The following is a 14,243-nucleotide window of genomic DNA, read 5'->3' on the forward strand; positions in this document are numbered from 1 at the left end:
AAAGAGCTAGGCTACAATATTAAATAAAAAAAAAATCTATACTTGTGCTCCCATGATTTTGTATCAAATAACTTTTGAGAGAAGTACATATTTAATTGAATATTTGAGAGCAGTAACCTCTACAGTATCTTATAAAACAGGCTGCTGAGGAACAAGAAACCCATGGACCAGATACAGCCTGTGACTTCACTTTGATAATTTTGGACTGAGTGATTCGAGGGGAGTGCATTAGGACAAGAAAAAAAGTGTATCTGGGCCCTGTCAAATGAGTCTGACAGTTCTCCCTGGGCTGCAGTGAAAAAAAATCTCATTTCTCCTATAAACCAATACTAGGAGAAAATTATAGTGCACATTAGCACAAGAAACTACTCCTCATTAACAGTTTCTATAAACCTTAATGGCAAGTAAGAGGGACAAAAGGAAAAAAATGTTGTCCTGATTATTTTAAAAACAGATTTCTTTTTCAGAGTTAACTTAGAAGTATTCATGCTGGGAAGCTACATCCAAAATACCTGAAATGGGCTCCATTTTCATAAACTGTTAAGTACTCCTTTCCATTAAAAAATCAACCTTTAGTCCATCCACCTTCAATGTCTCAAAGACATTAGCCACCTGGGACAGGACACCTCACTGAAATACACTAACTTGTCTTTCTTCAAATACTCCTTTTTAAAATCCTGACACAACAGTCCTAATGAGAAAAGCATTTTCTTTTTCTTGCTTGGATTATGTGCCAGTGTGGCAAAATTCAGCTACCACTAATGGCTTGAATGCACCAAGCAAGATATGGAGAAGGATCTCTGCAGGTCTGCATGTTCACTCATGTTTGCAAAAACTGACATCACACAGATTAAGAACTGATTGGCATATATTAACTGTTTGCTTAAATGATGATCAACTCCAGGTTTCTCATCTCCTCTTTTTGTTGTGTGAAACTGTCTTATATATTTTTTCATGACATGCTGTTGAAGAAACTAAGGGCTGATTTCTCTTTGACTAATGACATTAAATAAATTCTGTTTTATTATGATGCTGCCACCTATAGTCTTTCTGAACACCACACCACCTCTGCACAGTTTTGATTTGCATTTAAATTTCTAAAAATTGCATTGTTTATCTTTTGCTAAAACTTTCAACATCACCCCACCCAGCAATGACAACAACAAATAAAATGTTTGAGGGGACACGCTTTTGTCATCTTTCCTCTGTGATTTCCAGCCCCACCAAGTATTCTCCCCAGTTTTGGATACTCTGATATTCTCTGATGAAGAGACTGCTTTCAGAAGTTCTGAGAAGAACGGGTGACTCAGAGGTGAATATCTATTAAACCAGCATGTACTGCTCCTTTCAAACACCAGAGAGCATGCCTGAACACACTACACAACCAGCCTACAGCGCAGAAGACAGGATGAAAAACAGATCTGAAGTTTCTGTGAGGCCTAAAGGAGAATTCTCACCAGATACTCCCATATATACTTCATTCATGCACTACTTCTGTACTCTGATTAGGACCACTAAGCAGAGACATTAATTCTCTTCCTCTCCTGATGCTTTTCTGAACTATAGTTTTCTGAAGCTAATTTATCATTGAGTAAAAAGCAGACCTCAAATAGACCAGACATACATACCTTCCACTGCAGAGCAACAAACAAAGTGATGTGGATCTGGAATCTCTCCGTCCTGTAGTCCTACCAGCTGAGACCTAAGCCATAGGGATGTTTTGCACAGTGCTCCTACCTATGAAACTATCAGCTCTATGGTTATGCATTAAACACCACTACACCAACTCAAAAGGCCTGTAGCTGCAGAAATTAGCTATTTGTTCTTCTTCTAGGAATGGAATTAGAAGGACAGATAGACATTTCTTATGTTTGTCCCTCCTTAACCTCCAATTTGTCCGAGTACCTATGGAAACTCTTGCATGTTTCCATGGTCAGCTGATGCAGTGCAACTCCTGTATCTGCCAAACCCCCTAATACCTTGAAAAAACCTTAGTGATACTGATTCCAGTATTAAAGAAGGAATGCCATAACTGTAAGATTAAAAGAGCTACTAATTTTGATGGCATACAGTGCCCTGAGTCCTTTAAATTCCATATTATATTGTATTTATAGCTTCTTTGTTCAGTTCTAGAATATTTTCCATTTTAGGAAGGAAAGAAATCTACTCAAGAATTAAACAAATCCCATAATTCTAAAATACAGGCAGCTGATTGCATTGTATTAGACAATGAGTTAGAAGATGAAGCAGTTCCTTTGTTATATTCTGTCTCTTTAAATAGCAGAATTGCCAAAGTTGGTGTGACAAAAGAAGAATGACATGGAGAATGAGAACTGTGTAATCTTCCCATCTCAGTCAGCACTTAAGGATACAAAGGAGTAAAAATGCTACCTGTCTCCATTGCCCAGAACTTCTATGTGCTGCAGATAAAAAACAAACAAACCAAAACACACTGAGTTTTTAGCTTTTCAGGGATGCAATATTAAACAATTTCATTAAAAATAAATTGTTTTTTTTTTAAAAATAAACTGATTTTCTGTTTTAAAAAGGGGGGAAAACTAGAGCTATTGTGTATTTTTATCCACTGAACAAACAAACTGTTTATGGAGACTGTATCTCAGTGCAAGCTGAAGAACTTTTTATAACTGTGTACTCTCAGACTGTAAACTGAGATATTATCCCTAAAATCATTTACTGTTTCCATAAAAGAAAAAGTTGTGCTGTCAAGTACTGTCAAGACATTTTCCTTGAAGGACTCTTTAGAAAGTTACTTCTGTCTTAACTTAGCAACAAACTTCAGCAGAGAACCAGCTGGCAGAGGACACCACTGAATGTATGTGCCAGCTTATACACGTGTAGGTTTTCCACACTCCTGGAGCTGACTGATAAAGTCTTCTCTGAAGCAGCTGGGAGCATGGAGAACCACGGGCCTGAGAATTCTGAGAAACCAAATTTACTGGAAGAAATACCAAAGAAATCAGCGCCCTGTTTTATCTCATTCTCTTTGAACATCAACAGGCTGGCTAAAAAAAACTTTTTCCCTAAGTAAATACTCTAGTAATTACACTTCACTAGACTCATTCAAGGTCATGAAGAGTCAATGGTGATCAACTGCTAAAAAGTCCCACACTTGTTTTGATGCATATTTCTCTGAGCCATTGATTTAATCTTCCTCTTGATCATTTCAAAATTTGTCACAATTTAAGGCATCACCAATTTCTATAGTGAAATTTACTCCCAAGGTGCATTTCAAAAGTGCTGCACAAGAGCAGATATACCATCTGCTGTTTAAAGAGTTCCAAGACAATTTTCTGTTACATTCCTACAACAACTGAATAAGCCACTATTGCCAAGAGGAATTCTGTTGACTCCCTTTGAGGCTATATAGAGTACAGGCATCACGAGTAACAGGACTTGCAAGAGGTATGAAAATGGTAAAATGGTACCCTTGAAATTAAGACAGTAATTATTTAAGTCTGAGCTTTACTAGAAGCATCACTGCTGATAGTTTTCACAGAAATATCTACTTATACATTTACACTCTGCTCCCAGACTGCTGTCTGTATTTTCCCAGGGGGCAGTAGACCCAGTTGCTTGGCTTTGAGCTGCCAAAACTTTTAGTTTCATCCTGTTATAACTCATCAAACAGATGTAGGCATTTTACACTCAGAATCCTACAACCCACTATGTGCAGTCTTTACAGATACCAAAAACCAGAATACTCCAGAATTCCTGTGCTGATTGCATTGTTTACTTTTATGCTTAATTTCAAAACTTTCCATTTTAAATGTATTTCAGGGCAGTCAGACTCTTGTATTGCATTGTTATATTGCACTGTTTTACCCACATCTACCTCCAAAAAGTTAGTCAAATACTGTATCAGGAAGATCTTTCCATTAATGACTTTATGAGATGACACAGATTTAATGAGCCTGTCTTAGCTTAACCCTCTTCATGTGGAGTGTGGAAGGAGAGAGACTGCACTGCCACACTGAGAAGGCACTGGGGAGGGATTTGTACAAGTATTGACCAGTTCAAAAACAACTGAGACAAGGTTATCAAATCCGAATAATTCTGAGGGAGTTCTGCTGTCTTGAGGATGAGCAGCAATGCACAGAAATGCTTTGGTACAGATAAAGCCATCTTCCTTAAGTGACAACATCCATGAATGGATGTTTCACTGCAATAAAAAGGGTAGGTAAATGGTCTCCTTTCCTGACCTTTTTGCACAGACTCTCCCTTTAATAATACAGAAACATAAATCTTGCAGCAAGAGAAGACTGTATATTTAATACCTTGGATAAATTACATTTTATGACTGAGCTTCCATCTCTCTTGTGATTAACTCTCTTCCAGTATGTGCACAGCTGGAAATGAAGCAGCTTTTCCTAAGAGCATCTTACAATCCTGGCACGTACAGCCTTCATTCTATTGCCTTCCAACAAAGATTCCCATGTTCAAGTGGACATCCTTTAGTATTTTGGACTTTAACAAACTAGCCATATTCAGTTCATCAGCACCTACAATTGCAGAAAGGCACTTCTAGGCTTCTGTAACGAAAAAGATAAATTAACTGTGCATTGCTGGGTATATATTATGTTTAATGGGCCAAAGCCTGAGCTTGCTGTTACGAAGCAGGAGGGCAGAGAACAAGAGAATTGATGGATTCCAGCTGTGCAGGGCACTGGACAAGAGACCTGTGATATAGTAACAACAGACTTCAGAGTCACCTTCACTTCCTGCACAGTGAGTGCTCTGCAGGTCCCCATCTACAATGTGTGTTGGTTATACTCTCCAGTCAAAGACCGGTTGTGCTCAAAACACATCTGAAATCAAGAGTGGAACAGATGGGCTGTGAGGCAATGACCATTTATTAAATCTTCACATAAAACAGGGAGAACTTGTCTATGTATTGTTAGACATTGATGATTTCACTTTTGCGCTGGTGACTCTGAAATGCAGCTTTACTACTGCAATAAATATTTGCCGGAGACATTTCCAAAATTCAATCCTATTTTCAGCTCCTCAGTAACAGTTCAGTGCCAGTCCTTGTTATTTAGGAGGTTTTTTTCTCCTGTTTGCTACTCTTTTGTCATGACTGTAAATACTGAGGCTACCAGCCAAGTACTGTACAGCTGTTAATGTCCTACACAACAGAGAGGACAGCACAGGAGAGAGGACAGCAGAGGCTGTCAGCACCCCCACAGGCTGAGTGGGAGCAGAACCCTTTCTTCTGTAGAGCTCAATGGCAGGCAGCACACACTCATATTCCCATCTACTGCCTTAGAAGAAACACTGCCAGGTTAGCTGTTTTTTCTGTTCTTTTCCAAGAGAACAATTATACCCTATACACCCAGAAGCACATGCTAAATAAAACATTTTTTAATTAAAAACACAGCAGAATTTAAGTTCACAAGGTCTCTGTGAAAGCAAAGAAACATGACCTTCTACTTTCTCTAAACTCTGACGTCTGTACATAGACAAACTAATTACCCATCACTATAAACAACCACAGACAGTTCCTACCTCGTCACTGGATAAGCCTAAATGCACCTGCTCCCTTTCCTTTAATGATAAGCCAACTGCTACCCTGAAAACGCCTTCTTTCAATGATTAAAGAGCTACAAGGCAAGTGCCAGTAATAAAGTTACATTTTTTTCTTTCTGTAATCTAATCTTTGCCCTGTAGAAACTGCTGATGAGAGCTCAGTTCCACTTAAAATTTACATGAAAACAAGCCATATCATGTTGCATGGAAAAGGACTGTTGCCCCAGTGTTTATTGGCATGGTGATACAAAGACTGAGAAATTACTCTGATGCAAAAAATTATGTACAGCCTTGTATCAACATCAAACAGGCTTTGATGTATGGTTGCTATTTTTGGAAGCTAATGATCTGTGAGTGATAAAGCAAATGAACTTCTTAATGATGACAAATACAGGAGAATGTACAGTACTGAGTAGAGAACATGAAGTCCAACCAAAGAAAGATTTATGGGAGATAGTTATGGTACCTAAGATTTATAATGGCAAAAGATGAGAACAGGAAAAGATTCTGGAAGGTCTTGTGCATCTACCTGGAATAACAATTCACAAAGGATGGAATGTACAGTCCACTGCATGCTTCTAGCTGATACTAACATTGCTTTTGGTATTTATACTCATATAAAGCATAAGACATGCAGTACTTTCTCCAATTTAAATACAATTAAATTAGCTATAGAAAAAAAAATTGGATTTTTAACTAGTGTGAAAATATGCAAATAATTAGTGTTTATATTGTTGGGGTGTTCCTGTAAACTTCTCTTTATATATGGGGTGGTTTTCAGCTAATTGTGTGGCAAAACTGGAAAACCGACGTTTTCACAACCAAAATTTCATTGTGCTCTTAAAAGGTTTTGAATTGAAGAGATTCCTTTACAGTAACCTAAGATCCATCAATGGCAATCAAAATTCAATGCACTAAATATACTACGGGTAGTAAAGTTTGCCAACAGAAGATAGCATAATAATGAAAACAATGCATTTGTGGTAGTTCAGGTCTTGTGTCTGAAAGTATATTAAAGAAACGGGAAAAGTCACAGAATTTATGGCTAATTTCAGGGTAGAGGATCAGTCAGCATTTTGAGAGATATTTAAGGAATGGAAGAGAAAAAGCCACAGCCTTTCAGGGCAAGAATATACTGCCTGCTGAGCTCGGCCTTGCCGCAGGGAGCCGGGCAGGTGGGAGCACAGCCTCTTCACCGCAATCCAATTCACACCTTCCAGAAACCCGGAGCCGCCGGTCGCGAAGGAGCCATTTGTGTACATGGAAACCGGAGTCCCACTGGGTACGTGCGGCCTCTAAGTCAAACTCTCTTTTGCTTCAGGTTAAGTGTCTCCCGTCGCTGCGCTCGCAAACAGCGTCCTGAGGGACGGGGGAAGGAAGCGAAGCCCTGCCCGCCGCCCAGCCCGCCCCGAGGGCAGCGCCCGCGGCTCGGCCCGCAGGTCCCGCTGGGCGCGGCGGGTCCCGCTCTGCCCTCACTCACCTGCGGCCCGGGCGGCGGTGCCGGCGGTGCCGGCGGCGGGGAGCGGCGGAGCCGGGCGGCGCGGACCCATCCGAGCCGCGGAGCTGCCGCCACCTGCCCCCGGGCCCGCCCGCTCCTCCCCGGGCCCGCCGCCACCTGCGGCCCGGGACCCGCCCGCGGCCGCGGGGCCAAAGGCGAGGCGGGCCCGCGGCGCTGCCCCGGGGCGGGCGGGGCGCGGCGCTCAGGCGCTCTCCGCCTCGGCGAGACATTGACCGCGGCCGGGTCACAGAGCCACGCGGGCTGAGGAGCGGACCAGGCACTGAGACAGGGCGATTTCAACACTGCAGCTTTCCACCTCGGCTTTTCTTTCCCCCTTCGCCTACCCCAAGTGGCTTAAGGTAGCGACGAGCCATTTCCAGGTTATTTTCTCGAGCGAGTGTTGGAGGTGACGGGGCAGTTGCGTAGGTACAGTCAGGATCCTTGCGGTGGTATCTGGTGAAAGGCTTCGGCTGAAGCTGCTTGCATCTGTGAACAGTTGTGCCCTTGGATCTTCAAATGGGGTGTTTCAAGCTTAGCTTCTATGCAATGAATGAGAAAGGAAGGCTGGCCGAACTGACGGGAATAATTGACCAAAATAACATCAGGTAGTCGGTCCCCCTCACTTTGGCATTTTATCTGTTTTAATAAACTTCTCTCAAACTTGTGAGTTCTGGTTTCAACATGAGCACTTTTTTTTTTTCCCCTAAAGAGTCTCTCCCGTGTAAAGTCAATAAGTCCGAGGACAGCACTTTTGGATAGAAAATACATATGTTACCTGAGAAATGAATGAACACCACACTACACTGACTTGCAGTCCAAGGTAAAAGCATTAGAGTGAAAAATGCCGTGGAGGTTGCTTGTTTCTTAGGGCACTGATAAGGACGGTAGAAATGAAAATGGAAAGCTGGTGCACCCTGACTCAGTCTTAAAATGAAAAATCATTTCAACGCTACTTCCAGAGCAGTCACTGTGGTCAAAAAAGAAATTCAATTATAGGTTTTATTTCTGCCAAGTAGCATTGTTTTAAATATATTCATGCTATACTGGCAAAAGTGATTTTATAAAATATTTCTATGTGCAGGAAAGATGTACCGTCACGTAAAGCAAATCTTAGAAGTACATTGTTCACTCGCTCGGTTGCACTGCAACTCTGACAACAAAGACGTTTTCTGCTTTGTGTACTCTATATAATTGCTTGGGTGTAGTCTGCATTCAAGATAAAAAATGTTTGTTCTTCTCCCACCTCAGGAAATAAAAGCACCAAAAATACAACACAGATGAGAAGCATAAGACAGGAAACTTAAAACTAAGCTTAGAATTTTGCATTTGCTGAAATAAATTATTAAACTGCTTCATGGATTTTAATAAAAATCAAATTACAGTATATTAGAGAGTCAGATTAAAAAAAAATCCATTGGAAGGGAACATAATTTCAGGCCATATCTTTAGACATAATGTTTTAATTACAAACCAATATTGTTTTTTCAAAGTTTATTAATAAAAAATCTGATCCTTGTAATGAAATAAGGTTGCATTTTTGATATATTCAATCCAAGTGGAGTCACATTAAAATTTTATCCATCTTATAAATTATTTTTCTTCTGTTTGGAAAGTGTCAAAAATGTAAAACTAACTGAAATAACTTTCCATGTGTTCAGATAACAGAGTATGTTAATACCACAAAGCTATGTATGATTCATTCATCTTCATTTCACTTACTCCCTCTGCTGGGAATTAGCATGAAAGTTCAGTGGATCAGAGGAAAGATCATTAAGAGTGCAACATGCATTAAAAAGCCTCTTTTACTTTTTTTAATAAAAGATCACACATCTTTTACAGACCCTCCTGTATCAGTAAATCAATTTGCATTTCTTGTTGCAGGGCTATTCATCCCAAAATGATGAGGAAGGAGAAGCTAATGCAAATTAACTAGTTAAATGCGGAATATATACTATGTTCTTATGCATTCTACTGTATCATTGTAACTGCCAACATCGAAGATTAAATAAATACAGAAAAGCAACTGAGTAACAGAACTCCTAAACTATACCTGATGCTGATAGCCATGTTGCTAATACCCCGCTGCTTACACTGACACCGACAGGATTAGTTGGTCTGAGAAGAAAGGGGGTAGAAGGGATAGAACAAAAAATTCAGTTGTAGTACTACCAAACACTACTTCACACCATGAACATTTTTTCTGCTCAAAGACTAAAACCATTTGCTTTAACACTGACAGCAGAATCTTAATTCTGATTACATGTTGCTAAAATTCAAGCTCTATTAGTGAATGAAAAGAAGAAAAAGAAAAGATGGAATGATGGCAGTGGTCAACAAGGGGTCAACAAGAGATGTCATACTGTAATGGAGATACCACTCTGTATCCCTACATCCTGCTTCTTCTAGTATGCAGAAAAGAAAATAAGGAGGATGACGCCAGAGGTATACTGAATTTTTTCTTCTACAAACCCTGTAAACCAGTTGTGCTCAAGTGAAATATCTTCTTCTGAGTAGTGGGGACAGTTTCCATTACCACAGGTAAGCAAACAGTGAGAAATAACTCTATTACCAGTGGCTAAAAATTATCATGAATACTTTAGGTTTACAAATACTGTAGGTTTCTTTGTCATGCAAACCACATGATTTTAGGTCATAACAGTATAGCTGAGTTTAAACTACTCTTATTTTTTATAAAACCACAAATTGTATTTTCAAGTTTGCCTGTGTAAAAATATTGTGGTAAGAGGCAATTTAAATATATGTATAAAAATCAAGTATAGCATTGTTCATAGTTGCAAATAAGTGTCACAAATGCAAACAACAGATAAATAAATTTTTTAGGTCTCTTTCCAATCAAAATATTGTAACTAAGCAATGACAAGAAAATCACAAGTAACCCACATCATGAGGAAATAGATACAATCACAAAGTGTGTAACACATTTCAGGCTGGGATATACAACAGTAATTCCTGGATATTGAAAAAATTAAGATGTATTATAGATTAGAGTGTTTGCAACCAAAAGTAAAGAACTGTAAAAGCTCTGAGCTTATTGGCCTTTAATATTCAGTCATGGTCTGAAGGTTTCTAGAATATACTGTTGGGGCAGTACATACAATTCCCAACCAACAAACACTGTTCCAGTCCTCTCAGGCTATTACTACAGACATTGCCAGCAAGCAAATTTAAACATATTGTTTGAAAACTTCAGCAAATTCAATTATTTTTTTCATTTTTTTCTTTCTTTCAGTTTCTGATGTAGATCAGACACAGGGGTATTGCCACTACAGTGATCCTGCTCTCTGAATATACTCACTTGAATGTTTTTTTTCCTTAGCCATTAAAAATTATGCAGCAATTAATTGCTGTCAGAAGTCTGTTGAAGTCTGTATGTCATCACCAATGACAAAAGTTCCTTTGGCTCTATCCATGATATTATAATACCCTTGCAATTTTCCTGCAAAAAAAAAAAAAAATTAAAGTTTTCATTTCCAAAACATTTTTTTAAAGAAAGGCTAACCCTAATAAAAAGGTTATTACTATACCAGAGTATTAAAAAAAAAACCAAAACAGGTTTATTATATATTGATGTTTATATCTCATATTCCTTTATTCCTCTCTGCATAAAAGAAGAGTTTTTAAGTCCAAATTGCTTAAGAATCTTCTGATTTTACTTTTTAGGTGAGTACCTAGCCCATCTTTACTGACTTTTTTTATTATGTTACATGGAAAAGCATCATTATGCAATCATTATTGCAACTAAAGAATTACTTCTTAGGACATGGGCCTCTGCACAGCATATCCACTCCCAAAAAGAGCTCCTTTTATCTGTACTAAATTTATCTAATATCTGCTTCTCATCTTCTAGATGATAGGGTATTAGTTTTATAGACTAAGATCACATATCTCAAACTGGTTTGTGATCATCTTCTAGGAAAAAAAAATCAATACAACAGCATGATTGCAAAACAACGAATCTCTTTCTCATCTTCCAGGATAATGAAATTATCATCTTCTCTCATCTGGGAAAAGTGTACAATATGCCATTTAATAACTGCATAATGTGGCAATGGTTAATATAATTGTGTCTGCTCCTACAGTCTTTATTTATTACTTGCAAGCAGTCCCATTAACACTGGTGATTGCTGATATGATTTCTGTGGCTGTGTGCCAAATAAAGAATGAAGAACCAGGACCTCAAAATTAAAATCAGTTCACCTGTACTGAAAAAAATGTTACTCTTTAGGAAAATAATCCTAAAATTTATGTTGCACATATATATCTATACTTTAACTTTTAAAAAATATTATTCATTAAACTGTTTTAGAGTTTTTTTAAAGCCACCTGTTCCTAAAAAAGCAACACAGTTGCTTTATTTCAGTATTAGGAGCATTCATATGGGTTATGCTGTCTTTAATTATTACTCAGACATGTATGTTAATTTTGAGCAGTCAGCTTATCACAAAAAAAAATCCCATAAAGGAATACATGTGCAAGTTTATGCTTAACCCATTATTGTGACCAACATGTCTTTGCTTGCAAAAATAAACCAGAGACCTAATTAATTTTTTTATGAAGATAGCAAAAAGGATGAATCTAGGTGTGGATTCTGAAAACACTTTGAGGAAACTTCCTAGACTCTTTAACAGTCAGTCCAAAGCATTTGACAGATTTGATTTTATTGTATAAAAATGTCATAGCACATTTGATGTGTAAGGCAAGCTTTGGACTCCTATCACTTAAGAAAACCAGACAGAAAAGGTCTTTCCCACCAGTTCTGCAACACAAAGGATGTGCAGGGCACATCCTTTTCACTTTACTGGAGCAAGGACTCTGGTACAATAAATACACAGAGAAAGACGGAATAATAAGAAAAAGTCACTGTCCAATTTACTTCTGATATCACATCCTCCACAGAATGAAAAGGTGACTGCCTCATCTCCCATTACAGACTGTCTGCTGAAATAGCAGCTGGAGAGAAGGAAGGGCATTAATTGTGATTCCAACACTACTATCTCTTTGTACTTCATGTATACTGCAGAGTCAAAAATTAGCTGTGGAAAAAGCCTCTTCAGTTTCTAGCAGCTGTTTCTACAGTACCTTTTTCAATCCCTGGTGACTTCTCTTACAGTGTCTGAAAAATGAGACTTCCTCTCCAGGGGGACCCTCCTGGAATAGTAGTACACTACTTAACAGGAACTTACACCTAGATCATATTTCATCAATTCCCCAAATATCTATTTTTAAAGTCTTAATTCTGTTATGCTGATGATTATTACACCCAAATATTTGCATTATTATTCTTGCTTTTACTCTCAGGCAATATTCTACATTTGTTTTTATTTTTTTGTGGTCTCAATGAATTTTCTAAATCTTTCTAGAGTTAGCTGAGAGGGAAATCATCATTCATAGATACTTAATATATTTCTACTATTCCATCTCATTCTTGATTGACACTCTAAGTTCTTGATAAAATTTATCAAGAACTTTAGTACTGTGGACATTAAAGCAAATATGCAGATCAAATGTAAATCACTTATACAAAGCAGTCATTTCCAGGTTCAGATCTCTGCTCTGTTTTAGGACAGCCTTTTCTAATAGGCTATTTCATTCATCCCTGTACCACTACAGTACACAAACCTGATAAATTCTTTCAATTGAAGCTTTTAAAATGTAGCACAGACTGCTAATGTTTCAGTAATTATTGCTTTTTTTTTTTTCTTATGCAAACAATCCCAAACCATTTAGCATAAACAAGTAACTAAACAGTGTTTAAGGGAATTGAGCAACCTGGTCTAGTGGAAGGTTAGAACTAGATGGTCTTTAATGTCCCTTCCAACCCAAACCATTCTAGAATTCCAGGATCCTGTAAGTATGAAACAACCTTAGTCCTTTCCATGTAGCAAAAAATATAAGTATAACAAGGAAAATAAGTTATTAATTATATTAGTTATTACATATTAATTAGATAGCTTGAATTCTCAAAAATGGAAAATAACCAAACAGAAAAATGGAGCTCATTGCCATGCAAAAGCTACATTGATTTAATTAAGACAAACTTAGCTTAAAACAGTCTGAAAATTTTGAACACTTACTTCATTTTTTGTCTTTAAACTCATGGTACCCTAGGCATGTGCAAAAGTCACATAAGGCCAACCAGGATAAAAAAATTCAAACCAAAACAACGGAACGCCAAGAAAAAATCCCCCACAAAACCAGCGGGGTGGAAAAGGAACATCAAGCAAGATAGGAATTTAATTTCTAATCTAGCTAGCAGAAGCATAGTCTTCATTTGTTATTAAGCAAGAAGTTTACTTCTTAGAATGGAATTTTATCACCCTGTAAAGGGAGTAATGCAAATAGAAAAACCACCATAATTGTTAGTATCAGTGTGGTGACTACCAGATTGTTTCCTCTTATCTTTGTAAGTATCAAAAATACAAGTGTTATGGTAATTAAAAGTAAATGAAACTGTACCAAATGACACAATGTTTCTTTCAACAAATTTAAGAGCTACAGTGTACTCAGATGAAGGAAGAGTAGACACAGTTCTATCAGAGGAATGAAGACTCCCTGTACTTGCAATCAAGGATTAGCAGTAGCTAAAAAATAACTGTCATGCACAACTGTGTTTTCTTCCTAAGGGCACCAGAACCAGCTCACTGACCCGAGGAAACCTGTCTCATTTTATTGGGACCAATTTTCAATACTTAGAGAAGCCTTTGATAGCAAAGATTAGTCAAGTGCCAAAGGAAATAATCTCAGTGAACAAATTAAACTTGGAAGTACGTAATCATTTCAAAAGCAAGTCATGAACTGAGACTTCTTCCTCCCTCCACTGGCAATATTTTTTTTATGCATGCTGTCAGCATCTAAATTTTATTTTAAAAGGAAATGTAGTTTTCATAATATTCTTCTCTGAAAGACACATTAGTGAATCTCTTTGTATTATTCTCTTACTGAGATTTATTTCTACGTATCCATTGTCTCAATTTCCCCTGAAAGAAGATATCCATGGTAACTGCAGGTTTAAAACTAAAAACTATAAACATCTCCAGGGAGGAAGAGCCTAATTTTAAGGTTATTCAAAAGTAAGAACAGTGCTGCTTGTGATATTCCTGTGCTGTTTGAGTTGGCAAGGCCAGTGGACTAGAGTCTACTGAAGTGCCCTGAAACTGATGGATATTTAAGAGATGCT

The 14,243-nt window shown here is 37.9% G+C and overlaps 1 protein-coding gene and 1 long non-coding RNA gene across 8 annotated transcripts in view; one reads left to right on the plus strand and one right to left on the minus strand.

Moving 5' to 3' along the window:
- CRACDL (CRACD like) overlaps window positions 1-7,290 on the minus strand; it is a 64,483-nt gene extending 57,193 nt beyond the window's left edge. For 4 of the 7 annotated variants that reach the window (XM_072932502.1, XM_072932498.1, XM_072932495.1 and 1 more), the window contains exon 1: window positions 7,028-7,290. In XM_072932502.1, the coding sequence (XP_072788603.1) occupies window positions 7,028-7,275 (248 nt within the window). In that variant the 5' untranslated portion in view covers window positions 7,276-7,290. Of the gene's footprint in view, window positions 1-6,760; window positions 6,996-7,027 lie in introns of those variants that run through there. The other 3 variants (XM_072932516.1, XM_072932514.1, XM_072932522.1) reach the window with 2 other exon arrangements.
- Window positions 6,623-10,772, plus strand: LOC115496053 (uncharacterized). Its single transcript, XR_012057053.1, has 3 exons — window positions 6,623-6,829; window positions 7,755-7,865; window positions 8,927-10,772. It is a non-coding gene; the product is annotated as an uncharacterized lncRNA (long non-coding RNA).
- Window positions 10,773-14,243: the final 3,471 nt, after the last annotated feature.

Source organism: Taeniopygia guttata, chromosome 1, assembly GCF_048771995.1.
Source record: "Taeniopygia guttata chromosome 1, bTaeGut7.mat, whole genome shotgun sequence".
NCBI lineage: Eukaryota > Metazoa > Chordata > Aves > Passeriformes > Estrildidae > Taeniopygia > Taeniopygia guttata.